The 23,863-nt window shown below is 41.5% G+C and overlaps 1 protein-coding gene across 1 annotated transcript in view; it reads left to right on the top strand.

The window, feature by feature from the left end:
* BRINP1 (BMP/retinoic acid inducible neural specific 1) overlaps window positions 1-23,863 on the top strand; it is a 127,371-nt gene that overhangs the window by 53,029 nt on the left and 50,479 nt on the right. The window contains exons 2-4 of the mRNA XM_045562090.1: window positions 2,379-2,569; window positions 9,356-9,525; window positions 12,448-12,553. Of these exons, the coding sequence (XP_045418046.1) occupies window positions 2,379-2,569; window positions 9,356-9,525; window positions 12,448-12,553 (467 nt within the window). The remainder of the gene's footprint in view (window positions 1-2,378; window positions 2,570-9,355; window positions 9,526-12,447; window positions 12,554-23,863) is intronic.

The raw sequence follows: 23,863 nt of genomic DNA on the forward strand, positions 1-23,863 counted from the left end.
CAGGTTACTTAACCTCTCTGAGTGTAAATAAATATTAGTTTTGAGGAATACAGGCATGTTCACATGAAAAGAAAGCAACCCAAGAGAGTAAGTTATAAATAAAAGTGATATATATATATATATATATATATAGTGTAATTATGTGTATCTATCTATATACTGATATATGTGTATATTTATATGCATATATATAACTTCCTAATTCTATGTATATATAACTTTGTAGATTTCAGGGATGAGGAAATGCACTTTATCTCAGACATATTTGGTGATTTTCATTGCTTTCTGTTGACCATCAATTGCTGAGTAACAAATTACCTCCCAACTTAGTGACTTAAAACAATAAATATTATCTCACAGTTTCTGTGAGTCAGGAATCTGGGCACATTTTCTGTGGGTTTCTCGCCAGGCTGCAGTCCTCTCAAGGCTCAGTTGGGAAGGGTCTGTTTCCTGGTAACACACACACAGTGTTTCACACACACAGTGGCTGTTAGGATGTCGCGCCTCGTGAGGCCTCCGTTGGCTGGAGGCTTCGCTGGGCTCCTTGCCGGGTGAATGTCTGCGTGGAGCGTCTCACAGCATGGCAGCGAGGGAGAGGGAGAGGGAGAGGGGAAGAAAGACACACACAGAGACAGAGAGGGCATGAGACAGGGCCAGTGAGAGAGAGAGAAGGACAGAGACAGAGAGAGAGACAGAGAGGAGAGAGGCCCAAGGTCACCGGGACTCATGCCACAACCGTCTGCCACACCTGTGACATTCTTCTCAGCTGGTTGTCAAATCCCCTCCCACTGCCCAGATTTGGTCAGCCCACTTGCTCCATCTTGTCACTTCCTACGCCCTCTTCTTCACACTCCTCCTCTCCCGATCTGCTCTTCCCATAACATATTCTGCATCCACCCCCTCCCCCACTCCTGCCCTTTCCTTTGTGTGCCTAGTTGTTTTGTTCTCTCTCTCTTTTTTTAAACCACACTTCTGTGTATTTAAAGCCCATGCAAACTTCAAAACTGTAGTTCAAACGTGACCTCCTTTCTGAAGCTTTCCCTCCAGGCCTGAGGAGTCCTCCTCCCTCTGTGTCCTGTAGTCCTTGATTTACGATAAACTGGAAATGTTTTCCTTCCCTGCCAGACTGTGAGCTTCTTAAGAGCAGAGACTGTGATGTGTCCCTCCCCTTCTGCAGACATCATATATTGCACTTAGTAGGTGCCTTGCAGGGCTCATTGAGTGCAGTTGATTGACTTAAATACCTAAGGTTGCAAGGTACTGAGCTGACTTACAGCGTGAACTATGTTGTAAAGTATGGACAGAGATTTCTTTTAAGCAGATGCAGACCATAAACTCCAAGGCTTGGAAAAGTATTCTAATGATGAAGCTTTTTTTCAGATCCAGTGTTCTGTGAGTCAGGGGTCAGACTCCACCACTGAATTACCAGGGCATATTCCGGCCTGATCCCCTCCCTGGCCTGCTGCTTCTTAGCCTGTGCCCCTTTCTTCATTTGTCTCTCCCATCCTGTGGCAGGAAAGAGAGACCTTTTCGTTCAACTCTGCTTCCCATCATTTATCTAGGCTGATCTTACAGCCCTCTCGGCTGGTCTGTTTTTCTCAAGGGACCGAGAGTGTGTAACTCAGGCAGGTCAGAGAACTGGTCATTCTGTGGGAGCTGCATCACTGGTAGGAACGGCGGTCCTTATTTAGCAGAAACGACCTGCACCAAGTCCCTCTAAACGTCCACTTGTGCTCAGTTTGCATGGCGTCTATGAAGCTTTAATGATTTGCATGTACATGTCTTGGAATTCATGAAGAAATAAAGTTATAAAACAGTATTTCGTGTTAAATTAGCACCTTGAAGTTTCCAGAGGTATTTTTACTCTGTATGTTTCATGTAATCCCTGCACCGGCAGTAGTAAATAGATAACATTAATTGAATTTTATAGAAGAAGAAATGTAGGCCCAGCAAGGGAACATGCTTTGCCTCAGATTGCAACACACAATTTGCAAGAGACAGAGCAAGACTTGGACTTCCACATTCGGTGCTCTTCAATCTTGATCTGCTCTGTTATTAGTAGAGGAAAAACATGGACATTCTCCCATATGGTCTTTAGAATGTCGCTTAATTTCTTCCAAATAGTAGATGGTCAGTGAATGCATGTTAATACTTTGGATTAAAGTGAGCTCGGGACCCAATATTTGATTTTTGAATTGTCTTACGACAGGTCTCAGGTTGCTTTGTGCCTTAGGTCCTGTCCATTGTTATAGAGCCTGCCTGCCTTCCTGCCTCCCTTCTCTCCTTTGGTGGAAAAGAAGGAAGGGGGTGGCTGAGGGGACTTTCAATTGACGGCAGTGGTCCTAAGTTGAGGGCTGTCACTTGTCTCTCGTGCCCAGGGAGTTTGCCCGTTGGAAGGTGAGGAACACAGCCATCGAGAGGAGGGATCTGGTCCGTCATCCAATGCCCCTCATGCCGGAGTTTCAAAGGAGCATCCGCCTGCTCGGCAGGAGACCCACCACTCAGCAGTTCATCGATACCATCATCAAAAAGTACGGCACCCACCTGCTCATCTCAGCCACCTTGGGAGGTAGGTTGGCAGCTGCCGGGCCACAGCCCCATCGCACCTTTGAACCTGGGGTGGGAGGGAGAGTGGGATGTCAAGCCCTCTTAGCCTCTCTGCCATCCTACATCCTGCAAAAGCATATGTTGCCCAGTGAGCCACATTGTCTTGGCCGTTGTGGTCAGATCTGAGCAGATGATTCAGTTCTATGGGACAGTCTACTTTGAGAGTTTGCCAACTTTGGTGGGAATATGGCTTACCCTTGGAATTGGCGTAGTTCGTTAGAAATGCTTACTCTGATAATTATCTTAGTTCCTCTGGAATGTGGTCTGATCTGGGAAAATAGTTAAATTTCAGATATTGTTTAGGGCATCTTCTTTGTTTGTTTAAGTCTACTTTAAGGGCTGATCACTTTAGGTTATCATTTTACAAATGGGCTATGGTGTGTGTCTCATATGCACATCGAGTAGGTTAATAGGAAAGCAGACTAATTGCTCCACCCTGCTCAACCTTACCCATCTCTCCCCATCAGGTGCAATCAGTTTTTGAGAGAGTGAGGATGAGAGGGTTAGATAAAGGGTAGGAATAAATGCAAAGGCAATGAATGGAAGATGGTACAGAGTAGAGCATTAGGTGCTTCTGGGTCTTGTCTTCATGCATCATTTGATATTATGAGGAATCCCTTTGGCATCAGTTTTCTGCCGCAGTGACTGGGGCTACTGAACTTTGAGAAAGACCTTTTGGTGGTAGAGCACCGTGTGCACTTGCTTATAAAGCTGCTAGGTGCAGTAGATACGGTCCATGCCAGCAAAAAGAGATTGGTGTCTCGTCAGAGGCAGGGCGGACTGAGGTATGATTATAACAGGGGATCTTCTCCTTCAGAGGAGGGTTGAGCACCACAAACTGGAGTGGTGAGTACAGACTTCATGAAGGAAGTGACAGTTTAGCTTGACAGGAGCTGGTTAGGTAAGGGAAGGTGGTGGAGCTTTCTAGGCTGAGCATCCGGTGTACAATTTAAGGAAGACAAGATTAGTAATTTGATAATGGGAATATGGGTGGGGAGATTGGTTGGGCAAATTCATTCACTCTTACAATAATATTAGCCACTACTTAATAAGTATTTGCCACATAACAGGCATTGTACATTATCTTTAGTCCTCAAAAGCACTAGTTAGGCCCCGTTACCTCCACTTTATAGATAAGGAAGCTGAGACCCAGAAGAGGTATAGTTAGTATGCTGCAAAACTAGGTTTTTAACTTAGCATTTTCTTTCTACACAGCCTGCATTACATTTTTGATCCAACATCAGTCTCTTTTACCAACCCACCCACCCACTCCAACAGTCAACCAACCAGCACATATGTGTGGTCTGTTGCTAGTCAGATATTAAGTAGGACTTTGGATGTTAAATCACTAGCATAAATTCTATTCTATTATAAAGTGAAAATAAATTCCTTTCTGCATTGAATGTAGCATTAACCTGTACCCTTTCCGCTGAATATCTCCCACCTCCCAATTCACTTGGAAAAAAAAGTTCTTGAGACCAATTCAATTCTTCCATTAAAGCTGTGCTCTGGTCTGAGTCCCTGGAAATCCCAAGTAACAAAGACCTTTCTTCCTCAATGAAATATATTTTTAATTTCTCCAAGGCGAGATGGTGAATTATTCACAGAGCCTTGTTTCTCTCCTGTTTTTACAACACAACATTTTAAAATATGCAAAGCTTTAGATTGAGATCCGGTGTTGGACAGCAGTCCCTAAATGCTCCCCCAGCCCTTGGTGCGGACGAGCAGAGAGAGGGAAGGGGAAGAGGTTTGCTGTTGATTGAACACTGTGAGCCAGAAACTGCGTAAGGTCTTTCTTTCTTTCTTTCTTTCTTTCTTTCTTTCTTTCTTTCTTTCTTTCTTTCTTTCTTTCTTTCTTTCTTTCTTTCTTTCTTTCTTTCTTTCTTTCTTTCTTTCCTTTCCTTTCCTTTCCTTTCCTTTCCTTTCCTTTCCTTTCCTTTCCTTTCCTTTCCTTTCCTTTCCTTTCCTTTCCTTTCCTTTCCTTTCCTTTCTTTCCTTTCTTTCTTTCTTTTTTTTTTGGACAGCCTCACTCTGTCACCTGGGCTAGAATGCAGTGGCATCATCATAGCTCACTGCAACCTCTAACTCCTGAGCTCAAGAGATCCTCCTGCCTTAGCCTCCCGAGTAGCTGGGACTACCATTGTGCACCACCGTGTCCAAATGATTTTTAAAATTTTTTGTAGAACCAGGGTCTTGCTGTTGCCCAGGCTGATCTCAAACTCCTGGCCTCAAGAAATCCTCCCTCCTCAGCTTCCAAAAGTGCTAGGATTACAGGTGTGAGCCACTGCACTCTGCCTGAGGTCCTTCTCGCATTGCCATTTCACTCATTCATAGATGGAAAAACATTGCTTAATGACTTCCTCTGCAATGTGAGAGAAGGAAAGTGGGCAGTTTTAGAGGATGAAAGGGCAGGTTCTGGAGTTTGGTTACCTGCCTCCCAGTCCTGCCTGCTGGTCCTTCACCAGCTTAGTGTCACCCTTCTAGTAACTTAATCCTCTAAGCCTCAGTTTCCCCTTTTATAAGTAGTCACAGTAATAGTACTTCCTTCCTGCATATTTTGAGGATTAAATAAAGCAATACATTCAAAGTGCCTATCGCATTGTCTGGCACCTAGCAAATTATTGCTGTTGCTATTGTTATTATTATTATTATTATTGTTGTTGTTATTTAATGAAGGTAAGGAATTTAGGGACCCAGAATTAAAGCCCAACCCTGTTGCTCACTGGATGAGTGGGAGACATTGAGAAATTCACTTTCCTGTCTGGGTTATCAGTTTCTCCATCTATATACAAGGAGGTGCAGAAAATGTTATTCACTGTATTTTTCTCTAAGTAGGCTACATTCATTGACAAGGAATGCCCTCATAAACTCTTTGAGGTGTCAGTTCACAAGGGCATAATCAAACAACAAAAGATGATTGTTCAACTGTCTTCCATGGGACAAATAAGTGCATTTGTTTGGCTCCACAGGGAGAAGGAACAGGAAGGAAAAGGAGTGGGGATGAGGACGTGGAGCTGATGGGAGGCCAACAGCTAATACATTTCCATGGGAACCCCAGTTTTTGGTGAAATCTATTAAACTCATAAAATACATAGCATAAATGATCTTCTTGTGGAGGGTAGTGAAGGGAAGAATTCTGCACCTGGAAGGACACATGGGGAAATGGGTAGAAATTTTCCTTAGTCTTCCTGGTGATCATATTTTTGGCAGAAGGAAACACCTTTGAGGGTGGTGCCTATGTGACATGTATGATTAAGCTTGCATGTATGATTATGTGTGCATGGAAATGTGTGCCTACCTGTATAGACAGATGTGCACAAATGCCTACCTATACTTTGATGTTTAATCTACATATGCACATACATACATGTGCATTGCACAGATGTGTATTACGTGCACATTTATGGTTGCAGTGTGTACGTATATATGTATATGTGAGCTTGCATATGCATGTGGATATGGGTGTATACGTGGATATCTTCTTATACATGAGGGCTCATATTTTTTGTTCATATGTGTATGTTTGTGTGTGTATTTATCATTTCCCACTCCACATCATGGGAGATCTCCACTTGAGTAAGAGGAAGGCTGAGAATAAAACCACAGGGTCTGTCCAGTGGCCTGAAGTCCAGACGTCCCCATCCCTAATCTGGGAGCAAGGTCTCCTATTGATTCAAGAGGTGAAACGATCAGCTCCCACCTCATCCTCCATCCCCTGTGTGTGCGAGTCACAGCTTGTTCCTCTGCAAGAGAAGGTGCTGAAAAGAGTGAGGGAAAGTCCCCTGGAGGCCAGGAAGACTGTGGAATGGCCAATATGGGGTGAAAAGGCAATTTGCAGGAATGCCCAAGTGGGAAAGCCACTCTAAACAGCACATTCTCTTAATAAACAAGAAATTAAGTCTTAATAATGCAGTAAGAAGCCCATTAACCCCTCTTGATCTAAGGTTTGCTTCTGCCAGTTTTCTGTCCAGAGGGAACTGGGCTTATTTCACCTTCTCTCTCACAGGCCCCTTAGAGAGCCTGAGCTGACACTGGAATGTTTATTTCCTTTGCCTCATGGCTCTAAGTCTTGGCATGCTTACTTATTTAATCATTTACCTCTCCACCTGCCCTCTATTTGTCTACTCATTCAATCATCTACCCACCCATCCATCTGTCCATCCATTTATCCATCAAATGGTAACTGAACACCCACTCTTCATCAGACACCAGAGGAAGCCTTGGAATGTTAGAAAGATGGATTGGATAAAGTCCTTTTTCCCCTCCCCATGGTCCACTGCCCCCCCCCAAATTCAAAGTCCAGTTGAATATTAAGCCATTTTAAAGCCAACGTCTACTGGGGTTGCTTTGGGGTCCAAAGGATAGAAGATCATCTTACTGCATGACAATGAAGCCTTCATGGGAAAGTGCAAACATGAGTGTCTGGCTCTGAACTCAGCTCAAGTCCAGGCATGTGGTGCATTGGAGAAAAGGGGGTCTATGAGAGAGCACACAGTTAGAGTCATTAATCTAGTTCAGGTAAGGAATGAGGGGTTGAGAGAAGTCTTCTCAGAGGAGGTGATGACTTAGGTGATATCTGAGGGATGAATAGGAGTTAGCCAGGAGGAAAACATAAAAATAGAGTCCCAACAATGAGAGAAATGGGGCACAGTTGTACAGGGTAGAGCAAACCCAGAGAGCAGCAAGGGATACAGTGGGAGGGGCCAGGTCACCCACGCCTGTGGCCCACATTATCTGCAGGGACACAGGCACATTCCTCTGGGCTGTGTTCCCCTCTGTGCATCCCTCTATTGGCTAGTCCCCTGGTATATTGAAGTGATCTTCTGTGACTCTATGTCCCCACACCAGCACCAGCCAGTAGTATGAGCCACACATCCATTTTAAATTTTCTTAGAATGGAAAAGGAAAAGGGGGGAATCAATTTAACAATATGTCTTATTTAACGTAATATATCCAAAATGTTGGCATTTCAACATGTAATCAATAGAGCAGGCTATTAATGAGAGATTTTATATTTTTTACACTAAACGTAGAAGTCTGGTATGTGGCTTATACTTATAGCATGTCTCAGTGTCTTGTTCGTTTGTCACCCCCATGCCTGTCCAAGTGCTCAGCACACAAGCAGTGTTCAGTGTCTGCTGAGCTAAACTGAACAGGCAGGCTGGAGAATGGCAAAAGGGAGGTGTCACTTCTCTCCGAGGTGAGGGTGTGGCTGGAGAAAACTCACCAGGGACATGATGCCCGAGCAGGTTCTCAAGACTGTATAGGAGTATTTCACACACCGGGAGGGATGGGGGTGGGAGGTGGGTAGTAAGAGGAAGTGACATTAGAATTGGGCCTAGAAAGCTGGATGGAATTTTAAAAAACAGACATTTAGGTAAGGGACAGAATGGAATTCCTTCTGAAAGTAAATTGTGTTTTCTCTTCAACTCAAAAAGTCATCAGCATTCTAAAGACATTTCGATTGTCCTAGATAACAGGCTTTGGTTCTCAGAAAGCACCCATCCTTTTTGTTCTCTAAATATCCTTTTGTACTAAATTGACTAGCCGTAAGGATAAATATCATACAATTGATAATTTTCAATAATCAAATAATGTCAGCTAACACTTCCCACAGTGCTCAGTAGGTGCCAGGCAGGGTTCGAGTACCCTATGGAATTAACTAATCTAAAGCTATGACAACCCTATGATGTAAGTGCAGTCAGTATCCCCGTTTTACACATGAAGAAACTGAGTCGTAGAGAGGTTAACACAGGTGGCCCAGGTCAAAGCGGTCTAGCTCAGAGTCTGCGCCTGTAACTGCTACTCCAGGCATTTCTGAGTGCTACAACGAACCAGACACTGTACTGAAGATGTCACACATATTAACTAATCTATTCTTTTTAGTAATTCATTGGATTAGATGCTCGTTTTCTCTTAATTTTGCTAATGAATAAACTGAGGTATAGAGAAATTAAGAAATTGCCCTAATGCACAAGGTTGGCAGCGAGTGGAGCCAGGAGTACGACAGTCAGGTCTATTCAGTGGGCATTTCTTCAGCTTTGTTTCTGCAGTTCTGGTGAAACATTTCATTCCTCAAAGTAAAAGTCATCTTAGCTTAGTAGTTTTAGTAATCTACGTATGCATTTCTAAAAAAAAACATCATGGAGGAAAATCAATAAATTTGTATATTTATATCTATGTCTATATCTATATAACCACATCTATCATTCTTCTGTTCATCTGTCCAAATATCTACCTGTTTATCTGTCTATCTATCCATCCACCCATCCGTCTGGAAATGAGTGGGGGGGAGGATAAAAAGGATCTGGGGAAGAAATGTGGGAAGAGCCGAGGAAAGCGTAGGGCAGAGGAAAAGGAAGAACTGGATGATGATGAGCAAACAGAGGAGGAGGAGAGAAGAATGAGAAGGGAGTATCTATGCCGAAGTCATCACTTCACAGACGAGGCTGAACTTTCTCAGAAGAGGGGAAGTGGGTTGTGTTGTCAGATGATGCTAGTGAGAAGCATGAAGTGGGTTCGTAGGGCTTGGACTCAGTCACTGAGGGTTTTTTAAATGACCCTCGTCCTGATAGAGCTCCGTGTTTGTAGCCACCTTCGGACAGTTTCTTTTTCATTTGATTTTCAGAAGCAGAAGGAAATTTGGGCAAAATTAATTGGAGGAGATTCAAGCCTGCTTTCAGCATCCAGGCCCCACTGCCCTGCCTCCCACACCAGGCTTTCTTATCACCGTTTCTTTCCCACGCAGGGGAGGAGGCTTTGACCATGTATATGGACAAAAGTCGCCTGGACAGGAAGTCAGGGAACGCCACTCAAAGTGTGGAAGCTCTGCACCAGCTGGCATCGTCCTACTTTGTCGACCGTGATGGCACCATGAGGAGGCTGCATGAGATCCAGATATCAACTGGAGCAATCAAGGTACAGCTCGGGGGTGGATTGGGGTGGTGGGTTCTCAGTTTGGTGTCTGCACTGCAGTACAGACCTTCAGAGAGCGGAAGGTCGTAGACAATTCCTGGTTTCATACCCGTGTAGCTCAGTGCCCTCTGCCAACTGCTCTGACTGATGTTGTCACGTGCCTGGTAACATCACCAGCACTGGTATTAGGATGGCCACATACACTGACTTACCAGAGCACCCTGGCTACAGTTGTGGCAAAATTATCAACAGTCCTCTCATTCACTCTTATAGTTGTCCTGTAAGGTTAATGATCACACCCCCTTTCCGGGTAAAAAAAACTGAGGCTACAAAGGGGTAAATGATTTCCTTGAGGTCTCGGGGCTAGCAAGAGTCAGATTACGGATGCCCAGCTCAGCGATATTTTAAACACCTGTGTTTTTTTAGTCCTTCCTCCTCGCCTCCCATTTTACAGATGGGAAAACTGAGATCTCACGTTGAAAGCCTTTTTCTCAGGGTTACACAGGGAAAGGGTTAGAGAATACCTTGACAGGGACTAGAACTCTGCTCTCTAGACCAAAGGTCAGCAAATGTTTTCTGTAAAGGGCCAGGTGATTCACATTTTACAGGCCTTATGGCCTGTGTTGCTACCACTTCATTCTGCTGTTGTAGCCTAAAAGCAGCCATAGTCAATATGTAAACAAAAGGGCATGGCTGTGTTCCAGTAAAACTTTATTTACCAAAGCAGGCACTCTGATGTTTGCTGATCCACACTTGTCTACACAAGCATGGCTCGATAGAACCTGCCAGGGTGATGGAAATGCCCTACATCTGTGCTGGCCAAGACAGTAGCCACTAGTCACGTGGGGTTATTGAACACTTGAAATGTGGCTACCAGGGAGCTAAATTTGTAAGTTTATTTAATTTCAGTTAATTTACAGTTAAATAGTCCCATTGAATAAAGCAGCTCTGGACTTTTCAATTCATTGCCTTAGAGCACAGGAACTTTGAAAAGATTCCATTTTAAAAGAAGGGGGGAGGACATTCTTGATAGAAAAGGTTCCTTCTGAGGGTTTCAGTGCAGATTTTTCCATCTCAACTTTTCTTAAACCAGAGTATGCCTGCATTTTCCTTCTTAGTCTTCACCCTGATTTCTTCTGAATCAAATGAGGACTTAGCCTTATGTTAAGACCTTCTGCGATATCTGCAGGGCAAAGGGGTGGGGGTAACGTTGGGAGAGACTGAGACGGATGAGTCAGAAATTGACCAAGGAGAGAGAAGAGTATGGGAGGGAGAGAGTTACTGAGGAGGGAAGCGGTAAGGAGAGAAATAAATCAAATCGACAAACAAAGGGCCAGTTTATCCAAGGACAATCGCCGATATTGGGGGGATTATGTTGTTAGGGAACTCAGCGCAGAGAGATGGATCTTTATGAAGCCATCGGAGGCGGAGTGCCGCGAAGGCCTGGTTTTCATTATCGCCAAATGGTTCTCTCCTCCCTGGACGGGAGGCGGAATTGAGATATTGAAGGTCTGTCAGAAGATAATCCTCTTTTGTGCATCCTGGAAGTGCAGTCTGCCTCTGTAGGAGGAATTTCTCAAAGAAATCGCACAGAGGCCACTCAAGAAACTGTTCTCACGGTAGGCACTGTCTTCCGCACTCAATTTGGCCCCAGGGTTTTTCCTGCCATTTGTGCCACTAGTGCAAGACCCAGCGGGCTGGACCTTGTCTCGCTACTGGATTTGTTAGAGGCCAGCACGGACCCAGGCGGAGCTTTGCTCACTTCCCCTCATTCCCACTGTGGGTACCTGTGGTAAAATAAATTGGTAGTTTATTTCTCACTCAATAATAACCATAATATTATTCTGTATATAAAAGTAAATTATTTGTAAAATGAAACCAAAGCTAATTATTATCCATTTATTTACTGTGCCCTAAGTGCTGAACACTTCAAAAATTTGATCTCTTAACCTGTTGAGGTGGCTAAGAACATTACGAACATTTTATAGATGGGGAAGTTGAGGCTTAGAAAAGGAAAGTTACTGCTCCAAGGTTTCACGGCAGGAAAAGGACAGAGAAGGTGGGTGTGGCTGTTTCTCAAGTCATCATTCCCTACAATGGATTCTGTGTGTTTATAGTTGGGTGCAAACATCAAAACAACCCTTCATAATGGGAAGCAAAGGCTAAAGAAACGAAGGGGCTTCTTTTTACGAAGGGGCTTCTTTTCGTACTAAACCATTCTTATTTCAAGGTTATCTTTTGAATAGCTGTTCTCCTGTTATCCACCAGCCTGGGTCTTCTAAGATGATGTTTTAGGAATATGCAGCCATAGGATTGGGGTGTTGTCTCTGGTGGTGGTACTGATTACATTTGTCGCTGAAACTTCTTTTAGAAAATGGGGATAATTTTATTGTTCTTGTCTAACAATAGTGCATATGTGCTCATTACAATTTATAGAGATGTTTTGTTCATTACTGAACACATGCCATGTGCTGGGTATTTAGAACCATCATATCTGGTCTCACAACCTCCCTGGAAGAGATTTACTGGCTTTGGTTTGCAGAAGCTTAGAGAAATTCAATGACTGTTTTAGGTCACACAGTAAATAAATGGCCCGGCCCGGATTTAACACTGACTTTTCTGGTTCCAAAGCGCATGCTTTTGCAATATACTGTCTCAACTCATTAGTTCACACATTACTTATAGCAGCCTTGTGAAATGAGAACCGGGGATAGAACCCAGGCATCCAGTCTGGGTGCTTGGCCACCATGCTAGTCTACTCAGTGACAGCTGAGCACGGTCCCAGACATAGAACAGGGGCTCAGGAAGCGGTCATTGACTGGGACTAGAAGAGTTTTTCTGCTGGCTTTGCTCTGCTGGGGGTATTCTGGGTCTATCCTAGACAAGGACACCTGTTTCACTTGTCCTGTTTGATGTCCACTCCAGGTCACAGAGACACGCACTGGGCCTCTGGGCTGTAACAGCTACGACAATCTGGACTCTGTGAGTTCCGTCCTTCTGCAAAGCACGGAGAGCAAACTGCACCTTCAAGGTAGGAAGGTCGTGAAAAAGGTGGGGCCCGAGTCAGGGGAGGCAGCACGGATGGGATATGGGAGGAGAGGATCAGGAGGGACAGTGTAAAAAGAGAACGAGGAAGATGAAGCATAGAAAATCCTGTGAAAACTACCAATATGGAAATACAACCATTAGGTTTTGGGAGATATATATATATGTATATATATATATATAAAAAATCTTAACATATACAGGACATTAAAATCATGATCACTCATTAGTTCTCAGATAGAAAGGAAATATGAGCTTTATCTGATTATTCTGAAGAAAATATCTAAATGGTATTATTTATAGATGCCCCAGACCTAATATATATTAAAGTTTCATATCATATCATCTGAATTTTCTGCATTATTGCTTTTGATTTTCAATTTGTTTTGGCAGGTGTTATTTAAATACCCTCAAATATGGGACATTTTATAGAATTTTTGATTCTCTGTAATTTTTCTTCTCCCTTATTTGCTAATCATTCATAGTCTTAAAGATATACATCCACACACACACACATCCACACACATACACATGCACTTTCACAGAGGTTACAAATGACAATGCTCAATGCTGGCTGGGGTGTAGAGAGAAAGATATCCTCCGACATGTCTAGTGAGAATGCAACCATTATAGGGATTAATTTGTGGATATTTATAAATATTTCCATTTGTTTGATGTCTGTTATATGTCAAGTTCATATTAGATGCTCCATATGTGTGGCTGGGCCATTAACTTAAAGAAAATATACCCTATAAAATAGTAATCTCACTCTATTAATTCACATCATAAAGAGGAGACAAGATTGCAGGGAAAAAATTGACAAGGCTTTAGGTATATATCGTACTGTTCTAAAAATATAATTTATAATATCTGAAAAATTAAGATCTCAAATTCCCACATGAGAAGACTAAGTGAATTATGTTGCATCTATACAACATAGTGTTAAGCTGGTACTGAAATGTTTATAAAGAATTTCCAAGAATATGTGAAAATGATTTGATATGTTAATAAACAGAAATGTTCTGATCGAATGTATGACATGATCTTAACAATATAAAAAGATGAGTCAAATTAATACAGCAAGGAAATATGCCAAGATGTTCAAAGAGCTTACCTCTGGTTGATTAGGTTATAGATGATTTATTTTAGGCTTCTAGTTTCTTTTCTAACTTTTCTACAATGATCATGTATTAACTTTACGGTCAGAAAAAAAATGACATGCTTTAACTTTGAGCAGACTTAAAATGTGACTTCTAGAAACGTATATGGTGAAGGTGATTCTGAATGTCAGTGGGAGGAAGTTGGGCTGAGATTGGCAGGTAGAGCTAAGCAGGGCCTAATATGACTTTTATATTCTGGTTCCTTGGCAACTCTTTGATTCATGCTCCTGTTATAGAAGGTGATCAGAAAACGGTGCACGGAGGGCTTGGTAGTGTCACTTGGGAGCAGTGAATGAAAATCCCTCAGGGAAATTCAGGCCAAGAAAGCGGTTTACTGTTAAAACAAAACACAACACACCAAAATCTCAAATACATGGAAAATGACCCTACTCCCTTTAGTAGAGAAAAGAGTAGACAGAAGGGTTTGCTAGTGCCTGGTAAGAAAGTAGGTAAGAAAGGCAGATCTTCCTTGGGTGTGCCAGGACTTCCAGTGTCTGAGTTCATGTGATACCTACAGCGCCCTGTGAAGTGAGAGCCGGGATTAGAATCCAGGCAGTTGGCTCCAGTCTGTGTTTGATTACCCCGCTGTGCATGTTGAGGGTGGAAAGACCTGTGAGCTATAATTGGAATATACTTACAAGGAATTAATGAGATGTTACCACCAAGGAACTTATTGAGATCTTAGGATCATTTAGATGCTGATTTACCCTGAAGCCAATGAAGCTTGAGGTCCAGGGATCCAGCATCTTCCAAGTCCCCACCTTTTCTCGTTCTAAAGACACATTTACTTTCATATCTAATTTTGAATTCCTTTTCTCAAAGAACAACTACTTTTATCTGGTGATGTGATAGTTTCACAGGTATACACACATGTCAAACTAATCAGATTGTACATTTCAAATATTACAGTTCATTTTATGTTAATCACACATCAATAAATCTGTTAAAATTTAAATAACTGGAATAAATTGTATTCAAATGATTTAAAAAGAAAAACAACTACTGTATAAGACTTCTGCTCTCGCAAGCCCAGATATGCTATTGGTTATATTATTAGAGGCATGCTATTCATAAAAAGGAAGTTGTAACCCTGCAGAAGGGTCAGAGCACACCTGGAGGATTGGGTCTACACCTGAGCATCACACTACAAGAGGGACATTGAGAAACTGCAGTGTGTCTGGAGGAGCAAGTCCTATGATAAATACTGAAAGAAGGTTAACTTGGAGCAAAAAGGACTTGTCTTCAGATACCTAAAGGGCTGTCTTCCAGGAAAGAGAATCAATTTCATTAATATGGATAAAATGGGCCAAGCTCAATCTAGTGAAAGGGCGAAAATTACAAAGATCCCAGCTTTGAACTAAGTATAAAGCAGCTCTTTCTAATGAACATTTATGCCCAAACCTGGAATGACCTGTTGAAGGGTGTAGTGACTCCCTGTTATCAGACAATAATAAGTATATGATGTTTGGTAGAAATGTTATAGAGACTATTTAAGCACCATTCATTTAAGTTGGATGATTAAAGTAGGTGATTTTAAGTTCTTCCCAATACTGATTCTAGGATTTTATGAAAATGATGAATCATTAGATCTTTTATTGAGACTACATGCCAAAGCCCACACTAGACCCTGGGCACGTAACCACAAATCAGTTCAATTCAACAAACTTTTTTTTTTAAGAATTCATGTTGATAATGAGCTAGGCAAAAAATAAAATAAAGTAGTGAACAAGGCAGGCATGATTTTTTCCTCAAGGAAATGTATACTCTATTGGAGAAGATGAGCTTGAAAGAAACAATAAGTGTAATGAATTTTAATGAAGAAAATTATGAGGGTTATGTGGTGTCAGATAGTATGGGGTCTTAAGCTACTAGGGAGTTGGGAAAGTTTTCTGTAAATAAGATCCATAGGACGAGACCTGAGGGGTGAATAGGAGGGCAGGGCCTTGGATACAAAGGCAGACAGAAGAATCTTTATCAAGGGGCATTTGAGGAAATGAAAAAAAGTCTTATGAGATTAAAGCAGAGACATCAATGGTGAGAAAGACAAGTTAATCCTTCAAATCCTAGATGGTCTCTGCAGCACATTAATGAGTTGAACATTAATTTGAGAGCAATGGATACCACGGAGATGTTTTTAAAAAGGAAATAGCATGAAGAGTCTGATATTTTGGATGATGACTCTGGCTCTTGTGTGGGCAGTTAATTAAAGAAGGTAGATTGGAGGGTGGTGACACTTGTGGGCTCCTGCAGAACTCAAGATGGAATGTCACTGATTTAGACCATGGAGGTACCAGTAGGGGTGGAAAGAAATTGACCAATTCTACAGTTACTTATGAGGCATTATGACCAGAATTTCGCAAAAAGACCATGAATAATTTAGATAATGGGATGAATGGGGTTTGAATATAAGACAGAAAAGATAGACAGGCAAATACCTACTCTTCAAGGTAATATATAACCTAATAGAGATAATAAAAGTAATACATAGCATTATGGGGATACAGAAAAGGGAGTGATTCATTCTGTTTGTTCAGGTGGAGGAGTCATAGGCACAAGCAAAAGATATCTGAGGAAGAATAATGTTCTCCTGGTGGAAGGTAGAACAAACGAGCTTCTTATGTAAGACAGCAGAATATCTCATGACTTTGGGGTAGGCCTATATTTATTCAGTAGGATACAAAAAGCACTAAGTATGTAAAGAGGACGACTTGTAAATTGTACTACATTAAAATTTAGCTATATCAAAATATACTATTAATAGAATAAAAACGGAGGCCACAGAGTGGAGGAAAATATTTGTAATACATGTGCCTGATAGAAAACTCCTATGTAGACTACACATATTTTTAAATCCTAAAATCAATAAGAAAAAGCCAATCTGTTAAGAAAAGAAAATAGATAAAAGACATAAACAGGCACTTCACAAACAAGAGTATCAAAATGGCAAATAAACACTTAAAAAAGTGTTCAACTTTTCTAGTCTGTAGAAAAATGTAAATTAAAACCACAATTTAATGTCATAACATAGCAATCAGTGTGGCTCAAATGAAAAAGACTGTCAGTATCAAGGAGTGACAATCTGAGGCAGTTGGAATTTACACACATGCTTATAGGAGCACAAATTAGTATCATCACTTTGGAGAACTCTTGGCAGTATCTACAAAAGACTGCATATGCCCTGGGCCTATGACCCATCACTTCTAATTCCTAGGGATATGCCCAACAGAATTGTGCCCTCGGTTCATCAAAAGACATGAATGTTCACAACAGCTTTATTAAAAATAACCCTAACCTGGAAACAACCCATATGTCCATCAATAAGAAAATTGATAAATAAATTATTATACATTCATATGATAAGCTGTTATACAGAGATGAGAAAGAATATCTACTATTTCATGCAACAATATGGAAGAATCACACAAACATAACACTGAGGGAGAGAAGCCAGACACCAGATAGTACATGCCATATGACTCCATTCCTAGACAGGTCAAAAACAGTAAAAACAAATACATGTTTTTAGAAGTCCAGAGAGCATTAAGGTTTGGGGAGAGAAATGGGCTGGCGACTGAAGGGAGATGAAAGAGATTTCTGGTGGTATTATTCTGTTTCTTAATCTGGGTGACCGCACATGGGTATGTTTGCTTTGTGAAAATGTATAGAGCTGTACAGCCATTATTTGTATGTATGCATTTCTGTATGTACAACATGCATCTATTAGAGTTTTATTTAATATGTGTTTCATTTTGACATCCTCTGCAAAGACAGAAAATGAATAAAACATAGAGCTGTGGAAAAGTGGGAGGTGGTCCAGCCCAGCTAGAGGACAGGCTGCATGGACTAAGGGTGGAGGAATCAGAAATAATGGTAGATATTGTTCATTCAGTGCTTCCCTATGTGCCAGGGATTGTACTAATTTATTTTTATTAGATTAATGTTTGCTTTTATATATATGTTTTTATTTTTAACTTATTTTTATTATATAATTGCATTATTCTATTTTTAATACTCAACGTGATTCCTATGAGGAAGGCGTAAATAACTCTCATTTTTTGCAAGTGAGGAAACTGGGTCTTAGAGAGGTTACTTAATAAGAGGTTGAGCTGGAATTTTAACTCAGACAGCCTTCCTTCAAGCTCCTCCTCCTTGAAAAGGTGTTGTTCTATATTCCTCTATTCCTCCTCTCATCCCTTTGATTGAGACTGGAAGGGGAGATTCTCCAGAGGTTTATTTTGGTAGACTGAGAACAATATGAGTGGCACTCTAATGACCTTCACCTTGTGAAGGTGTTCCATAAAATGTTCATCAAAACAAGGCAACGGTAGAATGGAATAGAAAAAGGAAAGAAGAGGATTGGAGAAAGAGATTAGAAATGAGAAAGGAACGATCATGAAAATGATCAGAGGCTATTAGTAGTCATAGCAGCAACAGCTGAACTAGTAGTAATAACACTAATGGCATAATGATAACTTCTTATTTTTATACTTCTCTTTCCAAGAAGCGCATTGAGTGTTTTACTGACATTGTCATGTAATTTAATCTAGTATCCATATGGTGAAATATACAGACAGCAAAACTCTGCCTCAGTAGCTTGCTGATGTAGAAAGGGACGCAGAGAGACTGTTTTGCTGAAATCTATGGGTGATCCAGAAATTCATTCTTTCATATACTCACTCATTTATTTATTTAGCAATATTTATTGAGCATGAACTCTATGTCAGACACCCCTTTTTTTTTATTAAGCTAGAAATACAGCCATAACTAAGCTAACTCAATCATTTTGGAGCTTATAATTAGTGTGTAGGGGTGGGGGGAGCACACAATAAACAAATAAACAAAGATATACATTTTCTTTCCAGTCAGAGAGAGAGTTTCCAATCAGTGAGGAAACAGGTCATCCAGAAACTTGGAAAAGATTTAAGACTCTGAATGCAATGAGAAACCATTGCAAATTTGGGCAGAGAAGTAACTTGAGCTGACTTAGATTTTAAGTAGATCACTATGGCTCTTGAGTAGGAAAGATTACAGAGGATAAGAACAGTTGTTACAAGGATCCCAGTTAGGAGGCTGTCGTGTTTATCCAGGTGAGAGAAAATAGTTGCTTAAATGATAGGAGCGAGGATGGTGGTAAGAGGTGATTGAGTTTATGGATATATTTTTAAGGTACTGCTGACATTATTTGGTAATGGACTGGAAAGTGTTTGTCAGAGAGAGAAGTCAAGGATGACCCCAAGGTATTGCCTGAGCAACTGCAAGGTGGTAACTGTCACATATTGATACAGGGAGACTGTGGGAGGGACATGAGGAATTAATTGGGTTTGAACCTAGTTGGAATTGAACCTAAGTTCGACATGTCTTTAGATATCCAGATGGAGATATTGAGTGGCCATTTGGAAGGTCAGAGGAGAGGACTGAAAAATATAGATTAGGATAGATGTGCTATATAATGATGTGAGATTGAACAAGATTACCTTGGGGGAGAGTGTAGGCAGAGAAAAGTAGGAATCCAGTTACTGAGCCATAGAAAAATGCACATTAAAAGTTTGGGAATGATAGGACAGTGATGAGAAACCAGAAAAGGAAACTATGGAGAGGCTGGGGAGGTAGCAAGAGAGCCAAGAGGGGGTAGTATCTGGGAAGTCAGATAAGGAATGTTTCTCCAAACAGAAATAGTGGTAAGTGTGTCAAATGCGACTGAGAGAATAATTAAGATGAGGACTGAGAACTGCACATTGGGTTCAGCAACACTCAAGTCATTGGTAACCTTGACAAGGATGTTTCAGTGGAATTATGGGGGTGAAATCCTGCGTAGAATAAATTCAAGAGCAAACTCCACAGAGGAGTATTACAGTAAATGGCACAATAGCATAAGGTGATACGGAGTCAAGTGATTTTTTTTTTCTTCTTCTTTAACATAGAAGCAACAAAACTTTTGTATGATATTGAGAATTATTCTGTAGAGAGGGAAAATTTTATGCTGCAAGTAAAGGAAGGGTGATTTTTAGATGTAAGTGGAGCAGGCAAAAATGAATAGAATCTTTTCATATCGCTAGAATTATTGGCCTTCCATAGGAGCATCTATTCCTAGTCAAGAGAAGGAAAGGAGAATGTGTGTGACCAGAGGAGGGTACAGATTGTAGATGTGGTAATGGGGGCATTTTCTTGAACTTCATTTTTTAATTCCCTCTCATAGATTTTAAGTTGTGTGATTTTTTTCAGATTTTAATATCTCTGAAATTAGAATGCTTCTTATAATTGATGGTGTGTCTTTGTTTAATTGGCAGGGTATTATTTTCTTAGTATACATAAAACAGTGGTATGTCTGACAGTGATTGGCATCTTAGATTCAATGGCATATGGTGTTTTTCTAGTGAAAAATGAATGAGGTCATTATCCCATTCCAAATTTCCAAAAGAGAAAGACGGATGGGAAGAGGATATGGATTGTTACAAGATGGAAGGCTAGACCAGGGAGGAGAGATGGGATCAAAGGCTGCTAACTTGAGGCATCATCTACCTTCTTCCTGAACTTCCAACGGGGCCACCTGAGATGTGTGTTTTGAGAGACTCCTGTAAATCTACACATTCAAATGGTCCATCTCATTTCTTGGTCTCTAATCATTCCTCCTCCTCCCTGTCCTCTCTCTTCCTTCTTCCCCCCTCTTCTTCCTCCTCTTTGAATCCTCATTTTTTTTTTTTTCTGTGTCTGTGCTTGAAATCTCAGCTCCTTCCAGATGAGGGTCTATCTCCTATCATTCACGCACCCAGACTCTCTTCTTGCATTGAATGGCATCCCCTCCCTCTTTTATTTTCTTTTTTTCATTTTTAAAAAGAACATTCTTGTATCAATAACATAAAAATATGAGTTCATAAAGACAAAGCCAGCGCTAACGTGACTAATGTGAATACTAACAGTATGAATGTGGAACATGACATTGGCCAGAATGTATTACCCGCATTTAGTAAACAAGTAATTCAGAAAGTCACTTCTAGGAACACACTTGAGAAAGGTGCAGGACGCTGCAGCACCAGAGGGGCTTGGGAAGGTGTCTGAGGCCTCAGGTTGTATAATTATGTCTTGAAGTGACTGCCACACAAAGTGACCCTGCTTTCCAAGAACATCCCTGACATTAGACTCCAGCTCCGCAATGTCCATGTGGAGTGTTCAGCAGAACTTTCCAGAAACCTCACAGCAGGGCATTCATGGGTTTTCCTGATATGACTTCAGCATAAACCATGGAATCTTTTTTTTTTCCCATATCTTTGCTATTATTTTTATTTTTTATTTATTTATTTTTATTTCAGCATATTATGGGGGTACAAAAGTTTAGGTTACATATATTGCCTTTGCCCCCCCCACCCTGAGTCAGAGCTTCAAGTGTGTCCATCCCCCAAACGGTGCGCATCGCACTCATTATGTATGTATACACCCATCTTCTCCCCCACCCCATCCCCTCCCCCACCCCCATCTGCCCGATACCCGATTAATGTTATTTCTAAATGTGCTCTTAGGTGATGATCAGTGAAACAGATGTGACAGTAAGTACATGTGGTGTTTATTTTTCCATTCTTGGGATACTTCACTTAGAATGAGTGGAATCTTGAGTGCAGTAAGTCTTAACAATTCAGACTTGTTTGAGCAAAAGCTTCCTTGGAACTCTGATAGAAGTATGGGCCCTTTCCCCTCCCTCTTTTATTGTCATCTATCATTCGATGCCCAACACATGTTCCCTCATCCGAACCATTCCTTCTCCACTCTTGGCCTTGACTCAGCCCCTCTTCTTATCACTTCTCCCTTCCCTGGATCAGTACAATGGTCACCGTTCCAGCCTTGTTGATTCTCATCGCATTCCTGCTGGTCCGTTGCCATCACAGCAGCCAGTGTGGTTATCTTAAAGTCAAATCAAATCCTGTCACTTCCCTGCTCATAATCCTTCACAGCCTCTGTGGAGGTTTGGTACACAGTTTACATTTCCTAGCTTAGCACCACGCTATTCACATGCAACCCTTGTCAATCTTCTTGGTTTTGCCTCATTCCACCATGCAACACATACTCATATCCACACTCCAGGCCTATGGAACTTCTTACATTCCACTACAGGCATCTTTTATTATTATTATTATTTTTTTTTTTTTTGCTCTGCAGCTTTGCATATCCTCTCTCCAATTCCTGAATGTTCACGTCTTCCAGGAAAGCTTCTCTAACTCCCTCTCCCCAAATTCTTAGATGCCCTGCCCACCTTCTCCCTTAGGACTTGTCACACAATAGTATAATCATCCTATTTCTAATCTGAATCCCCAGTTGGAGCATAGATTCCTAGTTAGTAAGAATCATCTCTCTAGCACAATACATAGAGCCTGGCATATAGAGCCTGCTCAGAAGTTATTTGCTAAATGAATGAATGAATCACCCAACCCATAGTGAACTCTTTTTTCTCTGAACTCTTACACTTCTTATCCCACATCACACTGGATTCAGTTCAACCTAATGACCATTTCCTGAGGGCCTACTGTATGCCATCCTCCCTGCTGCCTTGCATGGAAACATCTTCAAAAGTGCATGTGCCTTTCCTTTGGCCTTGTCTGTTACATGGTTCAGGCAGAGGTCATGCCACTGAACCCTTCAAATGCCACCTCTTCTGAGAAGCCGTCTGGCTTCTTTTGCTTCTCTGACCTTGAACATTATGGCCTTTGTCACATTAGTTCAAGTACCAGTCCTAGCGTTTGCTAGCTGAGAGGTCTCAGATAAGTTTCTGCAGCCTCGGAGCCTCTGCTCCTCATCCGCTTCCTGTGGTTGTTGAGAATTATGCATGTAAGAATACACATTATGCCTGGCTTAGATTAAGCATTCAAAAATGTTAGGTATTATTTTTACCACCTCTATCAATGTGTTGTTTGCTAAATATTTGCTTTATTTCTCTTGGCATCCTCCATGGCATATGTGCTTGGCCTAATCAAGTGCTCATTAACTATACACTGAATGAGTCAGTGCAGTATTTCTTACATAGTAGAGACTCAGCAAATCAATACACAAAACCTTAGCAAATATTTATGATGCACCAAATACTGAGAACATCCACTGTGCTAGTCACAATGCAGGATCACAGTCTAGAGGGTTAAACCAATTCCATATACATAAAAAGCATACTTGGCCACTTTAAAGATAAATCTCAGTTTTGATCAATGTTCCTTTATGATCAATCAAATGATTAATATTTTTCTTAATGGGCCTGTATTCAATGTACATTAATTCATCCCTCTGGGTTAATCTTTCTAAAGCATAGTCGATTAGGACTGACCCTTGCTCGAAACCTTTCAATGGCTCCCCCAGGTTCCTGGACTTCAAGAACAAACTTCCCAGCTTGGTGTTTGAGGCTCTCTCTGGTGGGGTCTCAGACTCCCTTTCCAGCGTCTGTTCTGAAGCCCATTGGAGCAATGTAGGTGGGTGTTTCCTGTGTTTCCTATAATCACTTAACTATCACATAAATTAGGAGGCAATGATACTGACCAATGTGCCCAATCACACAGATCATCTCTCCTCCAACTTGCCCTGTTCTTTTCTACCCATCAGCCTTTGCTCAGCCTTATCCTCTGCCAGGGGTGCCTTGACTCCCCATGTCAACCCACTGGCATTCTGCCTGGTCATCAGGAGCCACTGAAAATCATCCCCTACAGGCATCTGTGCACATACATAGGACTGGAAAGAAAGTTCCCTCCGCTGGCCCCTTTACAGCTCTTTGATTACACTTCATTTACAGCATAATTTGTTTTCCTCACCTTGCAACGTAATTTATTTGTGTTTGAGTTTTATCATTTCTGTTAGATTAGGGTGTAGGCCTCTTCAAAGGCAGGGATTTGCCTTTCCAACTTTGTGTTTCTTGGTATTCAATGCAGCACCACAGACATAGGATCTCTCTCTCTGTTTGCTGAATTGAGTTTTTAAATATGATTGGTGCTCGAGTGGCAATGGAAGGAGGAGGATGAGGAGGCAGGGGGAAAGAAAGGAAGAGGGAGGGGAAAGGGAGTGGGAAGAGAGAGACAGGAGGGCAAGGAGAGGACGGGGATGGAGGGAGAAAAGAGGACGGAACAAGAGGAGTGGTCTGAGGAAAGTAGTGTCAACAATCCCTTCCCTCA

The sequence above is a fragment of the Lemur catta genome, chromosome 10, assembly GCF_020740605.2.
Source record: "Lemur catta isolate mLemCat1 chromosome 10, mLemCat1.pri, whole genome shotgun sequence".
Taxonomy (NCBI): Eukaryota; Metazoa; Chordata; class Mammalia; order Primates; family Lemuridae; genus Lemur; species Lemur catta.